At 47.3% G+C, this 23242-nt stretch overlaps 1 protein-coding gene across 6 annotated transcripts in view; it reads right to left on the reverse strand.

The window, feature by feature from the left end:
* Window positions 1–23242, reverse strand: part of TMEM44 (transmembrane protein 44) — a 47774-nt gene that overhangs the window by 12222 nt on the left and 12310 nt on the right. For all 6 annotated transcript variants that reach the window (XR_005725818.1, XR_005725817.1, XM_040267705.1 and 3 more), the window contains 3 exons: window positions 22499–22639; window positions 20777–20881; window positions 7706–7864 (listed from right to left, as the gene is read on the reverse strand). Coding sequence is in view for 4 of the 6 variants with exons in the window: in XM_040267705.1 (XP_040123639.1) it covers window positions 7706–7864; window positions 20777–20881; window positions 22499–22639 (405 nt within the window). In the remaining 2 variants the exon portion in view is untranslated. The remainder of the gene's footprint in view (window positions 1–7705; window positions 7865–20776; window positions 20882–22498; window positions 22640–23242) is intronic.

Raw genomic sequence — 23242 nt, forward strand, 5'->3', positions numbered from 1 at the left:
ATCTGGTCCCATCACTTCATAGAAAATAGATGGGGAAACAGTGGAAACAGTGACAGACTTTATTCTGGGGGGCTCCAAAATCACTGCAGATGGTGACTTCAGCCATGAAATTAAAAGACACTTGCTCCTTGGAAGAAAAGCTATGACCAACCTAGACAGCATATTAAAAAGCAGACACGTTACTTTGTCAACAAAGATCCGTCTAGTCAAAGCTATGGTTTTTCCAGTGGTCATGTATGGATGTGAGAGTTGGACTATAAAGAAAGCTGAGTGCCGAAGAATTGATGCTTTTGAACTGTGATGTTGGAGAAGACTCTTGAGAGTCCCTTGGATTGCAAGAAGATCCAACCAGTCCATCCATCCTAAAGGAAATCAGTCCTGAATATTCATTGGAAGGACTGATGTTGAAGCTGAAAGTCTAATACTTTGGCCACCTCATGAGAAGAACTGATTCACTGGAAAAGACTCTGATACTGGGAAAGATTGAAGGCAGGAGGAGAAGGGGACGACAGAGGATGAGATGGTTGGATGGCATCACCGACTCAATGGACATGAGTTTGAGCAAGCTCTGGGAGTTGGTGATGGACAGGGAAGCCTGGCGCTGCAGTCCATGGGGTTGCAAAGAGTCGGACATGACTGAGCAACTGAACTGACCAGCTCAAACTTTCTACTCGGCTCTTCCTTCATGGTCTGTAGTGAGTAAAATGGGATGTGAGATAGCAAAATGGGTCACAAGCCATGGAGTGCTATGTGCAAGGCCCCTGGTGACCTACACCGGTGAAAGAGGAGTTCTGACCCATGGAGGGCTGGTTTCCTTAATAAAGATGACAGTTTCTATGCAGGGACATGCCAAGGTTGGCATAAAGGGTCGAGATGGAGAAGCCATATGTATCACAATGGTGGGCAGCAGGGGTTGGGAAAAGGGCCCTTTCTACTCCAGTCACAGGGATTTACAAATACTGTATTTAAGCCAAACTCTAGGACCACCAGGCAACCTTGGCCCTGGCAACCTTGGTTCCTATTCCTGATTCTTTAAAAAAATTTTTTTACCCTTTAAAATATGAGATATAGCTGACATATAACATTGTATATTTGTGGGGTTTTTGGAAGAAATTTTGCTATTCATGTGCTGCTCAGAACCAAAGAACTGACTCAGTGTGACTAACCTCCGCCTACCTCCCCCAGCCATACACCTTCACACCTAGAGTCACTTGCTAAATGGGGCCTGAAAGATAACCTGGTCCACAGATGAGCATCTGTGGGAACGGTGCTTTGTCAGAGCCTCACCAGCTCCCTAAGCTCATTATCTTCACTTACAGAGCAAGTTCAGAAAAATGAACGGCACTGCCTGGCACAGGGACTCAGGGCCAGCGTGGGTGTCCAGCCCCGCTGCAGCCTGCTGTCCACTGCACCACATCTAGAACCATCGACAGGTTTGCAGAGCCCCAGCAGCACCCCCACTTGATCCTCACAATCTCTGTAATGTAGGCAGGGCAGGTCTCCTGATTCCTGTTTACAAAGGGAGAAACTCAAACCCAAGGAGTCCAGTGCAGAAAAGTATGGCCACCAGGCAGGTGAGAGCCTAACAAGCCCTGTCCCTGCTCAGCGCCCTCTCTTCTGCTCAGCCCTGCTGCCCTTGGGGCCCAGTGGAGAGTCTCTCCTCATCCCCAGGGGAACTGGCTGACTCTCCACACACTTCTAGACATACCATCTCTCTTGGCTACAGGGCACATAGGAGCACACAGATCTGGGCAGGGCAGATACCACACCCTGAACTTGATTTCTAGCCTTTGGGGCCTATTGGAATGTTCTGGCCTCTTTCTTCATACTTCTATGTATTTTCTTTTAAAACTAGGACTTTTAGAGTCAGTGTATGTGGGCATGTTAGTCTCTCAGTTGTATTTGACTCTTTGTGAGCCCATGGACTGTAGCCTGCCAGGCTCCTCTGTCCATGGGATTCTCCAGGCAAGAATATTGCAGGGGGTTGTCATGGCCTCCTCCAGAGGATCTTCCCAACCTGGGGGTCGAACCCAGGTCTCCCACATTGCAGCCAGATTCTTTACTGTCTGAGCCACCAGGGATGACGTGTGTGTATTCTTTTTATTAACTAATTGTTTTTTCCTTAAAAGAATGATGTGGCTTTAAGAAGGACAAACATCAGAGGCCTCTGTCCTGACCTGCGGGTGCTGGAAGCAGGGTCTGGAACAAGCAGTGCTTGTTGTCAAGGTTGTCAAGAGCCTCAGGCACAGAATTAGCAAGACACCGGGGCTGGGACTGGAGCCTCTTGAGACAGCAATCTGATATCTGGTGTTTGGCTCTGTACACACACACACACATACACACAAACTCTGTGCCGGCTCTAGCGAGTCATTCTCAACAATGCAGACTTTCTTTCATTGACAGAAACAGCCCCGCTGCAGAATTTCTACAAAGCTTCTTATACCAGGTCGACAGCATTGCTTGGAAGCACAGAAGGGAAAAAAAATGACTAAGTGCTCCTTCCTCACCGAGAGGGATTCAGTTCTTTCTTGCATCCCAGAGGCTAGCGAGGGGGAGGGGGCGGGGGGAAGCCTTTAAAGGCACAGGAGTAGTCTCAACATGAGGGCGGCCCCGCACTGATGAAGCAGGGGCTGGCCACTGTCTCGGCGAGTGAGAAGGCTGGCTGCAAAGTCCTGCTCCCTGTGGGCCCGGCCCCCACCCTCTGCGGCTGCTGAACCCTCCTCCACAGGTGCTCAGGATGCCCTCGGACAGCTGTGCTAGGAGCGGGGCTACCTCGTGTTTAATGGCCGAGGGAGTGAGTGAGCACAATCCCTGTGGAATGTGCCCTCTCTTGTGGAGACATGCAGAAATCCAGGCAGCCCACACAATTGACCTCTCCACAGTCACGGGTCACACTCATCCGGTGCCCTGACCAGCCCAGCTGGTGCACACTTTGAGGATCAGTGAAAATAACCCAATTCTCCCTTCAGGCAAGTTTCCATATCTTATCTGTCTGATCCCTCCCTTCTCTTGTGTGTTCTGCATCACTGAAATTCCTTGAAAATCCCAATGTTTTATCCTGTCTGTTAGACAGGGCCTTGCCTGAGAACAAAGGCAGAGCACAGGTGAGTGGAGAGAGTCCTAAGGAGAGTCCTGCCTCCCTCCCCGGGGAGTTCCTGCTGAGGCAGTGGGGTGTAGTGGGTAACGACAGGGTTTCTGAGCCAGACTTCTGAGCCAGGTTCAGATCCCCAGGTCTGCGAATTATAACTGTGATGATGGTGATGATGTTTTCTTGGGCATGTTACTTAAACTCACTTAATCTCAGTTTTCTCTTCTGGGAAACAAATATTTAAAGGTCTTTGCCTCGGGCTGTTAGAAGGATTATACCAAACAGTGTTTGTGAAGTAGAGAACATACCATGTGTGGCTCATGACACAACCTCAGTCACTGTGAGCAATGGTCTTAAAATGCTTAGTGAGCTGAGTGATGTGGATACAGTGTACATTGTATTGAGGGGCCATTCTTCTCTCCACCTCCCCCAGTATGGCAGGAAGTGGGTCTTCAAATCCCTCAGTATGTGCCCCAAAGCCCCAAAGCCACCCTCTGAGAGTTAAGTCACAAAACTGTAAAGGCCAAAGCCCACACAGGAGGTAAACACATCACCTTAGCTGGGAGTGCGCAAACGCTCCCTTCTGTACCAGAGGCGGAAGTCCAGCTGGTTGGCAGTAGACACAGACAATAAGAGGAGGTCAAGGCCGCGGATGCCCACTGTGGCCAGAGAGTAGAGACCCCGGGTGCTGCAGCCCAGCGTTACAAAACATTTGCACTGTGCAATGCTGGGAGCAAGAGAGGCTGCAAACCAGAGGAAGTGGCGACCTGGGGCCCAGCATCTGACCGCAGGCTTCAGTCCCTTTGGTGTGTGGTCTGGAGGAGCAAGGTCACAGTCAGGCTGTGGCCAATCTACCAAGGGCCCCCACCCGGTGAGGTGGGGCAGGCCGGCTCACCTGTCCTCAGAAGGTTTGCTTTCAAATCCCGCCCCCCTCAGAACATGCTTGCTGAACGGGTGAGTGATGGAACAGGTGGGTAAATGTGGCATCACACTCAAGTAAAATACCCTCTTGCTCCCCTTCACCATCAAGGATCCACAATCTTTAAGAAATATTGCTCTGAAAAGCCAAGGAGACCACCCCGTCCCACCACCCTGAGCTGCTGCTGTTTGATTGAAAGGCTTACAGCTTAATTTTCATCATTACACCTTCCAAATTTGGAAAATTCAGCAGTGGCCACAGGATTCGAAAAGGTCTGTTTTCATTCCAATCCCAGAGAAAGGCAATGTCAAAGAATGCCCAAACTACCACACAATTGCACTCATCTCACACACGAGGAAAGTAATGCTCAAAATTCTCCAAGCCAGGCTTCAACAGTACATGAACCGTGAACTTCCAGATGTTCAAGCTGGATTTAGAAAAGGCAGAGGAACCAGAGATCAAATTGACAACATCTGTTGGATCATCAAAAAAGCAAGAGAGTTCCAGAAAAACATCTACTTCTGTTTTACTGACTATGCCAAAGCCTTTGACTACGTGGATCACAACAAACTGTGGAAAATTCTTCAAGAGATGGGAAGACCAGACCACCTGACCTGTCTCGTGAGAAATCTGTATGCAGGTCAAGAAGCAACAGTTAGAACTGGACATGGAACAATAGACTGGTTCCAAATCAGAAAAGGAGTACATCAAGGCCGTGCACTGTTTGTTACCCTGCTTATTTAACGTATTTGCAGAGTACATCATGAGAAACGCTGGGCTGGATGAGGCACAAGCTGGAATCAAGATTGCCGGGAGAAATATCAATAACCTCAGATATACAGATGACACCACCCTTATGGCAGAAAGCAAAGAAGAACTAAAGAGCCTCTTGATGAAAGTGAGAGGAGAGTGAAAAAGTTGGCTTAAAACTCAACATTCAGAAAACTAAGATCATGGCATCCGGTCCCATCACATCATGGCCAATAGATGGGGAAACAGTAGAAACAGTGGCAGACTTTATTTTGGTGGGCTCCAAAATCACTGCAAATGGTGACTGCAGCCATGAAATTAAAAGACACTTGCTCCTTGGAAGAAAAGCTATGACCAACTTAGATAGCATATTAAAAGCAGAAACATTAAAAAGTAGAAACATTACTTTGTCAACAAAGGTCCGTCTAGTCAAAGCTATGGTTTTTCCAGTAGTCATGTATGGATGTGAGAGTTGGACTATAAAGAAAGCTGAGCGCCGAAGAATTGATGCTTTTGAACTGTGGTACTGGAGAAAACTCTTGAGAGTCTCTTGGACTGCAAGGAGATCCAACCAGTCCATCCTAAAGGAGATCAGTCCTGTGTGTTCAAGGAGTGATATGGAAGCTGAAACTCCAATACTTTGGCCATCTGATGTGAAGAACTGACTCATTTGAAGAGACCCTGATGCCAGGAAAGATTGAAGGCAGGACGAGAAGGGGACGACAGAGGATGAGATGGTTGGATGGCATCACTGACTCAATGGACGTGAGTTTGAGTAAATTCCGGGAATTGGTGATGGACAGGGAAGCCTGGAGTGCTGCAGTCCATGGGGTCGCAAAGAATCGGACACGAGTGAGTGCCTGAACTGAACTGAACATCTTCCAAAATTTCTACAATAAACACATCTTACTTTTAAGAAGAGAGCATACAGATTACCAGAAGACCCGAAGGGTCACACATCTGACAAGCTACACTGTCCCCGCTCGCATATTCAACAGTCTGTCCTGGGAGATTTATAATCCCATCTGACCCACAGTGTCTATGTCTAGTGAACTTTCCAGTTATTCAGCACTCAGGGCTTTGCCGTGTGTCACGTACGTGCGTTTCAGGTAATGAAGCAGGACTGTGCTGGGGGAAGGCAGGGGTTCGGGGAGGGTGGGGCAGCTGAGCTTCTGAAAATATCTTTCTTATTTAACAAGGGCAAACGTACTCATTTCCACTTGCCTCACTTATGAGTGTGATCCCATCCTCTTGGGATTTACATAGTTAAGCAAATAAATGTCTAAAAAGAGAGAGAATAGAGGAGAGGAAGGAAAAGGGCTGGAAAACACAGAAATGGCCCAAAACAGTCACAGAGATAAACTTCCAAACTTTTCAAGGTCACAGTCCAATCCTGACCTCAGTTAGGGTTTCCACAGAGTGAGAGTGAGTGTAGCTTCCTACCCTCTCCGTCCCTCCTCCACCTCCCCATCTCACCAACCCCACTGTCCCTTTCCCTCACTGAACACACTCTGTACTCAGGCTTCCTCTCCCCTTGGAGCCTTGGACTCAGCCTGGACTGCTGGCTCCCGGCCGCCAAGCCATGCACCTTGGGTGTCTTGCCCATTCTGAGATCAAACCCAAGAAACAAACAGCATCGAATGCAGGACTTCGGGATACACGGACCCTGAATGGTCCCTGGTCTGAAATAGAATCTCTCCCTCAAAACTCAAGCTCTCAGGGACCAGCTGTGTTTGTTCCAGGACTGAGAGATAAAGATGAGGGCAGCCCTGGCCTCCAGACCTAAAAGCTTGTGCACAGGCTGGCGGGGGAGGCAGGTCCCTGCAGCCCTCCAGGCCACACGGCACACAGCAGAAGAGGTGTAAGAGATGTATGGGCTGTGGGCACCCCAGAGAGGGAGGCTCTAATCTCTGGGAGGTGTGTGGCGGGGTGGCATCTGGGTATGATTCTGACATGTGGAAACTGGGCCAGAGAAGGCCCAGGAAGAAAGGCCCAGAACCCTGGGGACAAGAGAGCAGTCCATGGCCAGGGAGGACATGTAGTCAGGGCGAGGAAGGGCACAAGGCCCAGGCAGGTGTGCATGGCCTGGAGCCAACGCCACAGGATCTGGACCCTACCCCTGAAAATCACAGGCTCTAAGTCTTTCAGATTTCAAGGTTCACTATGAGTTCAACAAATATGGGGGACTGACTCAGGACCTCCGGCTCATTACTTTGCCAAGTAAGGCCACTACGACCAAAACCAAAACCTCAGCACCAACTAACCACTTCCTATTATCATCAAGTCATAAAAAGGTATTTAAACATCAAAAGAGTGGGAGAACCCAACCAACCCAGAATGAAGGTGCTCCCCACTGACACCACCTATCCACGATGCTCTCCTTGTTCTCACTGGCTGCAAAGGGAAACTTCCTTCTGACCAGGGCTGGGAGCCACAGCTTGCGGGGCTGAGAGGGACAGGACCACAGACCTGAGAGTTACACCCATTTCTGTATCACAGAACGTGATGTGTCTTGTTTGCAGACCCCAAAATTCACAATGAGGCAAAGCTTATGAAAGTGCCAGGCAGGATGCCCACCAAGGGCCTCCGTGTATCACCACGACAGCACCACAGAGAGCAGCTGGTGCTCCTTTGGGGGAAGAGAGGCTTCCCTGGTCAAATGGGTCTGGGAACCACAGAGCCTCTTTAAAAAGTTTGTCATTCAGCATTTATTTCTCTAAAATGTGACTGTTTCCAGTGACTCAGTGTGCAGTGCTTCCCTAACTCATCTGACCACAGAAAGTCCTCCCCAGCATGGATTGTGTAGGAAAGTCCTTGGAAGATGCTTATTCACTATTCAGCAGGCACGAGGTTGGTGTGGAGGAGCAGAGAGATGCAGGTACCAGGGAGGCACAGGCAAGCCCAGGTGAAGGAGGACGCGCACACCCACCAGCAGACCCAGCACGTACCTCGAGGTCTGAGTTGATGGAAGAGACCTGGGAGGAGCTGCTGGAGGACACGCGGGCCTGGATGACCTGAACCGGAGGGTAGGAGGGGGGCTCCTGCGGGGACGTGGCTCCTGTGTCTCTCTGTCCGTCGCCAGGCAGCCTGCTGGCACTGCAGCTCACCTGCAAGGTGTGTGGGGAAGGGCAGGCAGAGACTTAGTTAGCATCTTTATTTTTTGCGCTGTCAGGGCGTTCGTGTCCTTCAGGGTTCCAAAGGTAGGAAAGGATGGAGCATGCTGTGGCCTCCACCATCCTCCCGAAGCCACCGAGCTCCCCCTAGCGGCAGCCAGCCCTCGTTTGTGTGTCCTTCCAAACTTTCTGTGCACACACGAGCAAATGCATGGACATATTCCCCCCATTTCCACTAACAGTAGTACACTCTACAGCCTCTTATGCATCTTTCTTTCTTTCCCACTTAACAACATGCCTTAGAAATAGTACTACAGCAGACCTGTTTTTGTAGCATTGTACAGGTGTTCACAATCTATTTAACCAACTCCCTGCTGATGGGTGTTTTAGGGTATTCCCAATCTCTTGCTTTCACAATCATTACTGATGGTAAATTATATCTTACTTTCAAAATTTCAGGATATACAGGATAAATTCTTAGAAGTGGAATTGCTGAGTCAGAGGGTATGCACACTTGTCATTTGGATAGCTCTTGGCAAAAATAGGGCTTCCCTTGTGGCTCAGTGGTAAAGAATCCTCCTGCAATACCTGAGACCTGGGTTTGATCCATGCGTTGGGAAGATCCCCTGGAGAAGGGAATGCCTACCCACTCCAGTATTCTGGCCTGGGGAATTCTATGGACTGTATAGTCGATGTGGTTGCAGAGTTGGAAATGACTGAGCAACTTTCATTCTTACTTCCACTTGGCGAAAGTGCACTCCATAGAGGCTTAACCAGCACACCTGCCAGCAGCCTATGAGAGTGCTTTGGGAAGGGTTAAGGGAGGAAGAAACTTGTGAGATTATCTAGCTAACTACCATCTATCTATATCTATCTATTTAGACTTCCCAGGTGGCCTCGCCAATGCAGGAGACATGAGACACAGGCTCAATCCCTGGTTGGGGAAGACCCCCTGGAGGAGGAAACAGCAACCTACTCCAGTATTCTGGCCTGAAGAATCCCATGGACAGAGAAGCCTGGCAGGCTACAGTCCATAGATTCTCAAAGAGTTGGACATGACTGAAGCGACTTAGCATATCTATCTATCTATCACCTATCTCTCTGTCCACCTCAGAAGAGACCTTCCTCCCACAGGGCACACAAGTTTCCACAGGGATCCTCGAGGCTATGGGCGGGGGTTTCAGTTCAGTTCAGTCACTCAGTTGTGTCCGACCCTTTGCGACCCCATGGACTGTAGCACCAGGCTTCCCTGTCCATCATCAACTCCTGGAGTTTACTCAGACTCATGTCTATTGAGTCAGTGATGCCATCCAACCATCTCATCCTCTGTTGTCCCCTTCTCCTCCCACCTTCAATCTTTCCTGGCATTAGGGTCTCTTCAAATGAGTCAGTTCTTCACATCAGGTGGCCAAAGCATTGGAGTTTCAGCTTCAGCATCAGTTCTTCCAATGAATATTCATGACTGATTTTCCTTCAGGATGGAAATGGTTGGATCTCTCTGCAGTCCTCTCAAGAGTCTTTTCCAACACCACAGTTTAAAAGCATCAATTCTTCGGTGCTCAGCTTTCTTTGCAGTCCAACTCTCACATCTATACATGACTGCTGGAAAAACCATAGCTTTGACTAGACGGACCTTTGTTGGCAAAGTAATATCTCTGCTTTTTAATATACTGTCTAGGTTGGTCATAACTTTTCTTCCAAGGAGCAAGTGTCTTTTAATTTGATGGCTGCAGTCACCATTTACAGTGATTTTGGAGCCCCCCAAAACAAAGTCTCTCACTGTTTCCCTTGCTTCCCCATCTATTTGCCATGAAGTGATGGGACCAGATGCCATGGTCCCATAGTTTTCCAAATGTTGAGTTTTAAGCCAACTTTTTAAATCTCCTTCTTCATCAAGAGGCTTTTAGTTCCTCTTCACTTTCTGCCATAAGGGTGGTGTCATCTGCATATCTGAGGTTATTGATATTTCTCCTGGCAATCTTGATTCCAGCTTGAGATTCATCCACCCCAGCGATTCTCATGATGTACTCTGCATATACGTTAAATAAGCAGGGTGACAGTACACAGCCTTGACGTACTCCTTTTCTGATTTGGAATCAGTCTGTTGTTCCATGTCCAGTTCTAAATGTTGCTTCCTGACATGCATACAGATTTCTCAAGAGGCAGGTCAGGTGGTCTGGTCTCCCATCTCTTAAAGAATTTTCCACAGTTTGTTGTGATCCACACAGTCAAAGGCTTTGGCATAGTCAATAAAACAGAAGTAGATTTTTTTCTGGAACTCTCTTGCTTTTTCAATGATCTAACAGATGTTAGCAATTTGATCTCTGGTTCCTCTGCCATTTTTAAATCCAGCTTGAACATCTGGAAGTTCACGGTTCATGTACTGTTGAAGCCTGGCTTGGAGAATTTTAAGCATTTACTTTACTAGTGTGTGAGATGAATGCGATTGTGCGGTAGTTTGAGCATTCTTTGGCGTTGCCTTTCTCTGGGACTGGAATGAAAACAGACCTTTTCCAGTCCTGTGGCCACTGCTGAGTTTTCCAAATTTGCTGGCATACTGAGTGTAGCACTTTCATAGCATCATCTTTTAGGATTTGAAATAGCTCAATTGGAATGCCATCACCTCCACTAGCTTTGTTTGTAGTGATGCTTCCTAAGACCCACTTGACTTCACATTCCAGGATGTCTGGCTCTAGGTGAGTGGTGACACCATAGTGATTATCTGGGTCGTGAAGATTTTTTTTTGTACAGTTCTTCTGTGTATTCCTGCCACTTCTTCTTAATATCTTCTGCTTCTGTTAGGTCCATACCATTTCTGTCCTTTATTGAGCCCATCTTTGCATGAAATGTTCCCTTGGCATCTCTAATTTTCTTGAAGAGATCTCTAGTCTTTTCCATTCTATTGTTTTCCTCTATTTCTTTGCATTGATCACTGAGGAAGGCTTTCTTATCTCTCCTTTCTATTCTTTGGAACTCTGCATTCAAATTGGTATGTTTTTCCTTTTCTCCTTTGCTTTTTGCTTCTCTTGTTTTCACAGCTACTTGTAAGGCCTCCTCAGACAACCATTTTGCCTTTTTGCATTTCTTTTTCTTGGGGATGGTCTTGATCACTATCTCCTGTTCAATGTCACGAACCTCTGTCCATAGTTCATCAGGCACTCTATCGATCAGATCTAGGCCCTTAAATCTATTTCTCACTTCCACTGTATAATCATAAGGGATTTGATTTAGGTCATACCTGAATGGCCTAGTGGTTTTCCCTACTTTCTTGAATTTAAGTCTGAATTTGGCAATAAGGAGTTCATGATCTGAGCCACAGTCAGCTCCCGGGCTTGTTTTTACTAACTGTATAGAGCTTCTCCTTCTTTGGCTACAAAGAATATAATCAATCTGATTTCGGTGTAGACCATCTGGTGATGTCCATGTGTAGAGTCTTCTCTTGTGTTGTTGGAAGAGGGTGTTTGCTATGACCTGTGCGTTCTCTTCGGAGAAGGCAATGGCACCCCACTCCAGTACTCTTGCCTAGAAAATCCCATGAACAGAGGAGCCTGGTGCTCTGCAGTCCATGGGGTCGCTAAGAGTCGGACACGACTGAGTGACTTCACTTTCACTTTTCACTTTCATGCATTGGCAAAGCAAATGGCAACCCACTCCAGTGTTCTTGCCTGGAGAATCCCAGGGACATGGGAGCCTGGTAGGCTGCCGTCTATGGGGTTGCACAGAGTCGGACACAACTGAAGCGACTTAGCAGCAGCAGCAGTGCGTTCTCTTGGCAAAACTCTGTTAGCCTTTGCCTTGCTTCATTCTATAGTCCAAGGCCAGATTTGTCTGTTACTCCAGGTATCTCTTGACTTCCTACTTTTGCATTCCAGTCCCCTATGATGAAAAGGACATCGTTTTGGGGTGTTAGTTTTAGAAGGTCTTGTAGGTCTTCATAGAACCATTCAACTTCAACTTCTTCAGTGTTACTGGTTGGAGCATAGACTTGGATTACTGTGATATTGAGTGGTTTGCTTTGGAAATGAACAGAGATCATTCTGTCATTTTTGAGATTGCAGCCAAGTACTGCATTTCAGACTCTTTTGTTGACTATGATGGCTACTCCATTTCTTCTAAGGGATTCTTGCCCACAGTAGTAGATATAATGGTCATCTGAGTTAAATTCCGGAAAAGGCAATCGTAACCCACTCCAGTACTCTTGCCTGGAAAATCCCATGGACGGAGGAGCCTGGAAGGCTGCAGTCCATGGGGTTGCTGAGGGTCGGACACAACTGAGCGACTTCAGTTTCACTTTTCACTTTCATGCATTGGAGAAGGAAATGGCAACCCACTCCAGTGTTCTTGCCTGGAGAATCCCAGGGATGGCAGAGCCTGGTGGGCTGCCGTCTATGAGGTCACACAGAGTCGAACACGACTGAAGTGACTTAGCAGCAGCAGCAGCAGAGTTAAATTCACCCATTCCAGTCCATTTTAGTTCGCTGATTCCTAAAATGTTGATGCCATCTCCTGTTTGAGCACTTTCAATTTGCCTTGATTCATGGACCTAACATTCCAGGTTCCTATGCAATATTGCTTTTTACAGCATCAGACTTTACTTCCATCACCAGTCACATCCACAACTGGATGTTGTTGCTTTGGCTCCATCTCTTCATTCTTTCTGGAGTTATTTCTCCATTGATTTCCAGTAGCATATTGGGCACCTACCGACTTGGGGAGTTCATCTTTCAGTGTCCTATCATTTTGCCTTTTCACACTGTTCATGGGGTTCTCAAGGCAAGAATACTGAAGTGGTTTGCCATTCCCTTCTCCAGTGGACCACATTTTGTCAGAACTCTCCACCATGACCCGTATGTCTTGGGTGGCCCCACATGGCATGGCTCATAGTTTCATTGAGTTAGACAAGGCTGTGGTCCATGTGATCAGATTGGTTAGTTTTCTGTGACTGTGGTTTTCAGTCTGTCTGCCCTCTGATGGAGAAGGATAAGAGGCTTACGGAAGCTTCCTGAGAGACTGACTGAGAGGGAAACTGGGTCTTGTTCTGATGGGGGGCATGCTCAGTAAATCTTTAATCCAATTTTCTGAAGATGGGTGGAGCTGTGTTCCCTCCCTGTTATTTGGTTGGTTTAGTCGCTCAGTCGTGTCCGACTCTTGCGATCCTGTGGACTGTAGCTTGCCAGGCTCCTTTGTTCATGGGATTCTCCAGGCAAAAATACTGCAGTGGGCTGCCATTTCCTTCTCCAGGGGATCTTCCTGACCCAGAAATTGAACCTGGGTCTCCTGCATTGCAGGCAGATGATTTACCCACTGAGCTACCTGGGGCCAAACTAGAACTGACTCATTTGGAAAGACCCTGATGCTGGGAAAGATTGAAGGTGGGAGGAGAAGAGGATGACAGAGGATGATATGGTTGGATGGCATCACTGACTCGAGGGACATGAGTTTGAGTAAACTCTGGGAGTTGGTGATGGACAGGGAGGCCTGGTGTGCTGCAGTCCATGGGGTCGCAAAGAGTCGGACATGACTGAGCAACCTTCTCTTTCAAACTACAGTGGAGGTAATGAAGACAATGGTGACCTCCTTCAAAATGTCCCATGCACTTACTGCTATACTCACTGCCCCCAACCCTGCAGCAGGCCACCGCTGACCCACGCCTCTGCCCAAGACTCCTGGACACTCCCGGGCAAGTCTGGGTCAGTCTCTTGTGGGGTCACTGCTCCTTTCTCCTGGGTCCTGGTGCACACAAGGTTCTGCTGGTGCCTTCCAATGGTCTGTTTCCCCAGTCCTGTGTAAGTTCTGCCGGCTCTATGCTGGGGTTAATGGCGACCTCCTCCAAGAGGGCTGCCATACCCAGCTCTGCTGCACGCAGAGCCCCTGCCCCTGTGGCAGGCCACTGCTGACCCGGACCTCCACAGGGGACGCTCAGACACAGTTCTGGCTCAGGCTCTGTGGGGTCTCTGGGTCCTGGTGCACACAAGGTTTGTGTGAGCTCTCTATGGGGTTTGATTCTAAACACAATTCCGCCCCTCCTACCATCTTGCTATTTCAAATCCTAAAAGATGACGCTGTGAAAGTGCTGCACTCAATATGCCAGCAAATTTGGAAGACTCAGCGGTGGCCACAGGACTGGAAAAGGTCGGTTTTCATTCCAATCCCAAAGAAAGGCAATGCCAAAGAATGCTCAAACTACCACACAACTGCACTAACTCACACGCTAGCAAAGTAATGCTCAAAATTCTCCAAGCCAGGCTTCAACAGTACATGAACCGTGAACTTCCAGATGTTCAAGCTGGATTTAAAAATGGCAGAGGAACCAGAGATCAAATTGCCAGCATCTGTTGGATCATCAAAAAAGCAAGAGAGTTCCAGAAAATATCTACTTCTGTTTTATTGACTATGCCAAAGCCTTTGACTGTGTGGGTCACAACAAACTGTGGAAAATTTAAGAGATGGGAGACCAGACCACCTGACCTGCCTCTTGGGAAATCTGTATGCATGTCAGGGAGCAACATTTAGAACTGGACATGGAACAACAGACTGGTTCCAAATTGGAAAAGGAGTACGTCAAGGCTGTATATTGTCTCCCTGCTTATGTAACTTATATGCAGAGTACATCATGTAAAATGCCAGGCTGGATGAATCTCAAACTGGAATCAAGATTGCCGGGAGAAATATCAATAACCTCAGATATGCAGATGACACCACCCTTATGGCAGAAAGTGAAGAAGAACTAAAGAGCCTCTTGTTGAAAGTGAAAGAGGAGAATGAAAAAGTTGGCTTAAAACTCAACATTCAGAAAACTAAGATCATGGCATCTGGTCCCATGAGAAATAGATGGGGAAACAGTGAGAGACTTTTATTTGGGGGGGCTCCAAAATCACTGTAAATGGTGACTGCAGCCATCAAATTAAAAGACACTTGCTCCTTGGAAGGAAAGTTATGACCAACCTAGACAGCATATTAAAAGGCAGAGACATTACTTTAACAACAAAGGTCCGCCTAATCAAGGCTATGGTTTTTCTAGTAGTCATGTATGGATGTGAGAGTTGGACTATAAAGAAAGCTGAGCACCGAAGAATTGATGCTTTTAAACTGTGGTGTTGGAGAAGACTCTTGAGAGTCTCTTGGACTGCAAGGAGATCCAACCAGTCCATCCTAAAGGAAATCAGTCCTGAATATTCATTGGAAGGACTGATGTTGAAGCTGAAACTCCACTACTTTGGCCATCTGATGCAAAGAACTGACTCACTGGAAAAGACTCTAATGCTAGGAAAGATTAAAGGCAGGAGAAGAAGGGGACAACAGAGGATGAGATGGTCGGATGGCATCACCGACTCAATGGACGTGAGTTTGAGTAAACTCCAGGATTTGGTGATGGACAGGGAGGCCTGGTGTGCTGCAGTCCATGGAGTTGGAAAGAGTCAGACACGACTGAGCAACTGAACTGAACTGAACTGGTCTCTCTGTCCGTCTCAGAAGACAGCTTCCCCTCACAGGGCACATGGGTTTCCACAGAGATCCTCGAGGCTGTGGACTGGGGTTTCAGAGCCAGGCAGTCATCACACTGACACAGCACAGGGGGAGCAACCTGCCTTCCAGACCACGTGTCCACCAGCTAACTGCCTTACCTTGGCAAAAAACCTCGTCCTCCTGAGCGTCACTTTCCTAACCTATAGACAGGGCTGGTAGCCCCTGCCTGCCCTCCTCTTAAGTGGTGTCACGGGATAAGATTTAGTAAACGCCCTGGACACATGAGAAGAACAGCTGCTCATACGGGTCCCCAAATCACGCAGGGCTGCAACCCTAGACAGGTCCAAGGCACAGATTCCTGTGAGAGTCCTGGAAGGGAGGAAAATCCACCAAGGAAACACAGGCAGAGACATGGGGGGTGGGGAGCAGAGGCCTCCCAGCCACATCAATGAAAGAATCTATAAATTCCCCAGGCCTGACCACACCTGAGTCAACAGGTAAAACGGAGTTCCAAATTCTGCAAGTTGTGGACTCCTAGGACCCCACGCCCTCAGCCCCTCAGGCCCAGCCTGGCCCCAGCTGCGCCTCTTGGGAAATCTCTCATTAGACCAGTGTTCAGGAGGGGATGTTTGGAAGAGTGGGCACCTCACTGGCTTGTTTGCCCGTTTCACAGGGTAGTCCAAACAGGATGTGTATTAAAGCACGCAGCATCACGGTACCAAACCACAAAATGCCCATCAGGACATTCTCATTAAAAAAAAAAAAAAAAAAAATCTGCTAACATAGCAGGCATGAAATGGCGGCATAAAAATCATGTCTTTTCCATAAAAGCTCAGGGCCCGGAATCAGACATGCTTAGTCTGAAACCTATTTTTGAGATTTTCTAACTATGGGATCTTGGGCGAGTGAGTTAACCCTCTCTGTGCCTCATTCTAAAATAATAATAAAAGTATTAAATATAATAATTTAGCATAATAATAATTCAACAATTTCTATAACAATAGAAATAACATTTGTATCTACTTCAAGTTGTTATAAGAATTTGTGTTGATAATTTTAAAAAACATTTATCAAGCATTTACTGGGTGTCAGCCATTATGCCAAGTAAGAAGCTGCCTAACTCTGTAAGGAAAGGCACAGACCTGGGTAGAGACAGGTACGAATCCTGGTTCTAACACCAACAGATCGTGTGACCTTGAGCAAGCTGCTTAACCTCAACCGGCCCCTTTTCCTTCTCTGTAAAATCAGCAAGGTAACCTGAAGGGTTGGGTGTTTGGATTAAATGATGTAATCTATGTAAAGCACTTAGACCAGTACTCTAAGCACTATAACCAGCGCTCTAAGCATTATGACCAGTACAGTTATCACCAGAAGGGTTGGTTGGTATCAATTACTCAGAGCCTGACAGGTAGTTAGCCCTAATAAACAGACCACCACAGGAATGATGACTCTTCTGCCCAGGCTAGAGGCAGGGCTCCAGGCTCCCAGCTGGGAGCTGTCATGAAGACAACGCTCGCCCTCTGGTGGACACAGAAGGAAGAGAACAAGAGAACACAGTCTTGTCCCAAAGAGCCTGTTTCCCAGCAGGCATCCTCTCAAGACTGAGGTACAGGGAGTCTTGCGTTTAAGTGAACACAACTTTTGTATCATTCTTTTTTATTTTGCATTATTATGTTTCAGAAATTCCATGATTTCAAAATTTCTAGTGTCAAGCACTGGCCAGGTGCCAGGGTTCCCCGTGCTTTCCCCAGAGCTTCCGATCACCCAACTACCCACCCACCCACCCACTCTCCCGATGGAAAAAGAGCGGAATGGCCAAAATAGGCTCTTAATTGTGAAAATGTGCTCCGAATCTCCCTGAACTTCACTTACATCACATAGAGGCTATTTGCACCCACTTCCCAAGGAACAATAAGTAAAACCTCTCTATCAGGACCAAACTGTGAGCATCAGCATGTCCCAAGGTCAGCTCAGTGGGGCCCCTACTACTGAACTCTTCGTTCCAACACACCTGTGCCGAGAGCCTGTGACTCGATGCACCAGGGTTGACGCAGATGAGACAGAAGCAAACAAAGTTTATATCCCAGCAGGAAACAGAAAACAAACAAAAGTAAAAGATCAGGAAATGTGCTTTGCAGAGCATTTTAAAAGGTAATAAAGTAATACAGATGGCGACTACAGCCATGAAATTAAAAGACGCCTACTCCTTGGAAGGGAAATTATGACCAACCTAGATAGCATATTCAAAAGCAGAGACATTACTTTGCCAACAAAGGTCCGTCTAGTCAAGGCTATGGTTTTTCCAGTGGTCATGTATGGATGTGAGAGTTGGACTATAAAGAAAGCTGAGCACCAAAGAATTGATGCTTTTGAACTGTGGTGCTGGAGAAGACTCTTGAGAGTCCCTTGGACTGCAAGGAGATCCAACCAGTCCATTCTGAAGGAGATCAGCCCTGGGTGTTCATTGGAAGGACTGATGCTGAAGCTGAAACTCCAATACTTTGGCCACCTGATGTGAAGATCTGACTCATTTGAAAAGACCCTGATGCTGGGAAAGATTGAAGGCAGGAGGACAAGGGGACGACAGAGGATGAGACAGTTGGATGGCATCACTGACTCAATGGACATGAGTTTGGGTAGACTCCGGGAGTTGGTGATGGACAGGGAGGCCTACTGTGCTGCGATTCATGGGGTCGCAAAGAGTCAGACACGACTGAGCCACTGAACTGAACTGAAAGTAATACAGCAGAAAAGGTAATACACCCATTTGACTGGGTGGTGGGGGAAGAAGGCCTTCGGAGAGAGTGACGTTTTCACTGAACAGAAAGACGAGAAAAAAGCAGACATGTAAAAAAATCAGGAGGAAGAACATGTAGGCAGAGGAATGAAGAGGTATTCTGTGTAGCCAGAGAGGACTGAAGCGGGGTAGAAGAGGAGGCAGTCAGGGATGGGCAAGCACGGGTCTTGGAAGGTCTAACAGGTCTGTGTTAGGAGATTAGATTTTATTCTGTGTGACACGGGAGGCCAGAAATGAAGTGAAGTGAAATTCGCTCATTCGTGTTCGACTCTTTGCAACTCCATGGACTATGCAGTTCATGGAATTCTCTAGGCCAGAATACTGGAATGGGTAGCCTTTCCCTTCTCCAGGGGATCTTCCCAACCTGGGGATTGAACCCTGCATTGCAGGAGGATTCTTTACCAGCTGAGCCACAAGGGAAGCGAGAGGAGTGCTTTAAAACAAAGTGTAGCAAGATATAATTTACATTTTAAACAGACCCTTCGGGTTACTGGTTGTAAATGGAGTTGCTACTGCTGCTAAGTCGCTTCAGTTGTGTCCGACTCTGTGTGACCCCATAGACGGTAGCCCACCAGGCTCCCCCGTCCCTGGGATTCTCCAGGCAAGAACACTGGAGTGGGTTGCCATTTGCTTCTCCAATGCATGAAAATGAAAAGTGAAAGTGAAGTTGCTGAGTCGTGTCCAACTCCTAGCGACCCCATGGACTGCAGCCCAGCAGGCTACTCCGTCCATAGGATTTTCCAGGCAAGAGTACTGGAGTGGGGTGCCATTGCCTTCTCTGTGTAAATGGAGGGGATAGGACAAAAATAGTAGTGGCAAACCAGTGACAAGGCTCCTGATCTACTTGTTTCCCACTTTTTAAATTGAAGTAAAGTTGATTTACAATGTTATGTTAGCTTTAGGTGTACAGCAAAGTGATTCAGTTACACATATTTACCTATATATGCCTATATTCTTTTTTTCAATTCTTTCTCATTATACCTGCCAGGCTCCTCTGTCCATGGGATTTCCCAGGCAAGAATACTGGAGTGGGTTGCCATTTCCTTCGCCATAGGATCTTCCCGACCCAGGGATCGAACCCAGGTCTCCCACATTGCAGGTGGATTCTTTACCATCTGAGCCACCAGGGAAGCCCTATAGTTTATTACAAGATATTGAATATAGTTCCCTGTACTATGTAGCAAAATCTTGTCATTTATCTACTTTATACATAGTTGTGTGCATCTGTTAACCCCATGCTCCCAATTTATCCCTTCCCTACCATTCCACTTTGGTAACTGTGTGTTTTTTACATCTGTGCGTCTATTTCTGTTTTGTAAATAAGTTCATTTGTAATATTTTTTAGACTCCACATAAAAGTGACATCATATAACACTTGTCTTCCTTACTTCACTTATATGACAATCTCCAGGTTGGATCTACTTTCTTTTTATTTATTCATGTTTTGGCTGTGCCATGTGGGATCTCAGTTCCCCACACAGGGATCAACACCCATGTTCCCTGCATGGGAAGCGCAGTCTTAACCACTGGACCACCAGGGAAGTTCCTGGATCTACTTTAAATGAAGTATTTACAAGACTCGCTCACGGGTGAGATGGGCACAAGCGCGTATGAGAAGAGGGGGATCTGGGTTTGCCCCACTGCACTGACATGAGGAAGATAGGGAGAGGAGCAGGAGCCATCTGGGCCTGGAAATGCAGAATTCCGTATTGAACACGGCATGTGTGAGATGCCACGTGCTGATAATGAAGAGGCAGCCGAGCAGCCAAGACTAGAAAGGATGGAGACACAGGCAGGGGAGGTCTCAAGGGCTGGCAGGTGGGGCTATGGGATCAGAGAAGGGAGCCCTCCTGAGGCGGAGTTGGGGTACTGCAACCTTGAAGTCAGGCTCACGGGGAGGAGCCGCCAGGAGGGAGGGAGTCAGAAAAACCAGGACAAGGAGGGCCCCAGAAACTGGAAGAAGCGGGTGGCTGAATGAGTTGAATCTCAACTAGGACAGAAATTACCCCCAGGATTTAGCGGTAGGGAGGTCACTGTAGCCTCGACAGGAACATCCTAGTGGGGTATGGGACGTCAAGTGGATGTCTTACCACCTTTTCCAGTCTTTTCTCCAACCCTCCTCCTCCTGAGGACCCCTTGAACAGGCCGGAGGCCCGGGAGTCACCCCACACCCTCACAGCTCCCACTGCTCTACCCGCTGACTCCACTGAAGCTCTGCGTCCGCAGCAGCTCTGGCCTTGGTTCAGGCCACAACACCTCTTTCCTGGACTCGCAGCCGTGCCTCACTGACCCCCTTACCTCCAGGCTCCTCTCTTTAATCTGTCCCCAACACAGGCTGAGTGATGGCCCTAAAATGCATGACTGACCCTGAGTCTCTCGTCCGGAAGTCTCTTGGACGCCCATCGTCCTCAGGGTGACGGTCAGCTCCCACACTGTGACCTTGCCTCTTCGCCACCTTTTCATCTTCCCAGCTCCACTTCATCTGACCACCTCCGCCCTACCAAGGCCTTCAAAAGCTCTTTTTCACATGCTTTCCTGACTCATTCTGCGCCTCCTACAGCTAAAGTGTCACCTCTCCAAGAAGCCTCCCATGACTACCCCCCACCCTTCTGGGCACCCAGCTGCGGCTCACGGCCACTTACCTGCTGCACCGGTTCAATGGTCAGCTCCATGTAGCGACTGATGGCTGCCATCCTCTTGAGCGGCTTGCAGTGTGGGAGTGTGGTGAGCGGCACCCAATCCGAGTTCTTTCAAAAGGAGACAGGAAGACAAAAAGGAAGAAGGAGACACTTTCTAAAAACAGGATTCCATTTTCTTCAACAGAATCCCTACAGTATTTTTTCTGTTTTTTTTTTTTTTTTTTTTTATGGCACGTCTCACTTTCTACTTCCTATAAGACGCATCTTATCTGTCTCTTTGATGTCACAGAAGGTGGGTGGGTCCAAAACTTTCCAGCACAGTGGAACTACCTGGGCCTCTTAAAAAACAGCTAATGTTTAGCTTTTAACCCCAGACATTCTGATTTAACCAGTGTGGAACTGACCTGGAGAGTTTAAAAGCTCCCCAGATAATTATAAAGTTTGGCAAAGCTGGGAGACTACTTAGGTGGGTGCTAAACAAATGCTTTTAGAAGAAGTGGTTCTCGAACTTTACTGTGCATCAGAAGCACCAACAGGACTTATTAAAACAATTGAGCTGTGTTTTGGTAGAGCTTGGTGGACCCTAGAATTTGCATTTCTAACAAGTTCTTGGGCGATGCTAGTCCAAGGACCACACTTTGAGAACCAGAGCTGTAAAGACTGCTGAAGAGATGCTGAAGGCTCTACTTACTCTCTTCAGAACACTAAACACATGAGGCTCTCTTGAAATATTTTAGCTCCCTTTTGGAATATAATTTCATAACAGATTCTAGAATGGAATGAAAATAACATTCCATTAGAGCCTTCCTGGGAACTTGGATCTTTGGTCCAAGAACCTGTATCGCCCCTTTTAGCTTGGCCATACCTACATACCATCTCCTATTTCATTCACTCAGTCAGATTATGCTGTTAAAGCTAGAACATTTGGAGGAGTGGACCTGGCTCACTCACAGGGAGTCTCATTTCCACTCTGAAAGAAATGAGAATAGTGAAGAGTCTTCATAGGAGACTAGATTTTTTTTTTCCTGAAAAAATTATCTTAGAAAAGAGGGAGCTGCTTTCTGTTCAAGTCTTTACAAGCTCTCTTATTATCATGAGGCACTTGTTCAATTGTTTGCAGCCAAGGACTTCTGACAAAGACAAACTCCCTCAGTTAGCATAGTTCTCCTTACTTACAGGGGTCACCTGATTAAATCAGTAAAGACAGAGACAGACACATTTACAGATATGACATTACATAATTGCAAAGGGTGGATCTTACTGTAAACAACACTTTAAAAACCAGCTTTTTAGCAATATCAGCTTTTAAAAAAATTGTGTTATTGGTGGTGATGCTGTGGATGTCAAATGCATGCAAAAGTAGGAACATAAGTTTTTACCGAACGTGGGCAAAAGGCACATTACTTCTAAACTCAAGTATTAATTTATATAGTAAGTGAACTTCAATATATATGTAAATTACCAAATAGCATAAGTGGACATTTGACTGTTTTATCGACATTGCTAAAAAATGCTCAAGTTTATGCAGTGATCAAAGAAAAAAACTTTAAAAATATTTTGTATTTGGAAAAACAGAGGATCCTATTTTCTCAGGGCACTCAGCATTGGGCATAACCCACACTGGAGGGACTCCCAGATTCCCAGGCTGGGCCCTGGCGAGGCTCTCCACCTCTGCCCACGCTGGGCACAGACACCGGTTAGCCCCATCCAGCTGGGAGACCTTGCCTCGGTCATTGCCTCCTGGTTTTCTTCCTCCTTCTCTGCACAGGTCAGAAGGGCTTGGGTGTCGGGGTTCTCGCCCGCTTCAGAGGCAAATCCCAAGACCTGCCTCATCTTGCTCTTCATCACGCAGGAAAGGAAAATGATCTGAGAAGTGGAAGTTAAGGTTCAAAGAAGCAGAGAACTTCAGTTGCCTGATGCTGCCTTCACCTTGGCACCCCAAGGGCTCCACCCCAGAGTGACGCCCTCACTCCCCAGAATCATCCTGCCAGGGTAGGCCCCAGAGCAGACACAAGACAATCTAAGGACAGAGCCAGGTCCAATTCTCTCTGTCCCCCCGGGGCCCACCACCCAGTCAGGTGCTCTAACAAGCACTTGGTGAATACTTGTTAAACCAAAAGATTGTGAAAACCATCTTCCTCGGCTTAGGAGGGACGGTACATGTAGTGGGTTGGCAAGCGTCTCTCCAGATTCATATCCACCCAGAACCTCAGAATGTGACTTTATTTGGAAACAGGGTCTTTGCTGATATCAAGAATTAGTTAAGATGAGGTTGGCAGTGGACTAGGGCAGATAAGGTAAGTCCCACAACAGGAACTTCAGAGGAAGAGAAGACAGGCAGAGATACACAAAAGGAAAAGGGCCACATGACGATAGAGGCAGAAATGGGAATTATGTTGCCAGGAACCAAGGCACCCCAGGAGCCCACCTGAAGCCAGAAAAGGCAGGGCAAGACTCTCTTGGAACCTT

The sequence above is a fragment of the Oryx dammah genome, unplaced genomic scaffold, assembly GCF_014754425.2.
Source record: "Oryx dammah isolate SB20612 unplaced genomic scaffold, SCBI_Odam_1.1 HiC_scaffold_2, whole genome shotgun sequence".
NCBI lineage: Eukaryota > Metazoa > Chordata > Mammalia > Artiodactyla > Bovidae > Oryx > Oryx dammah.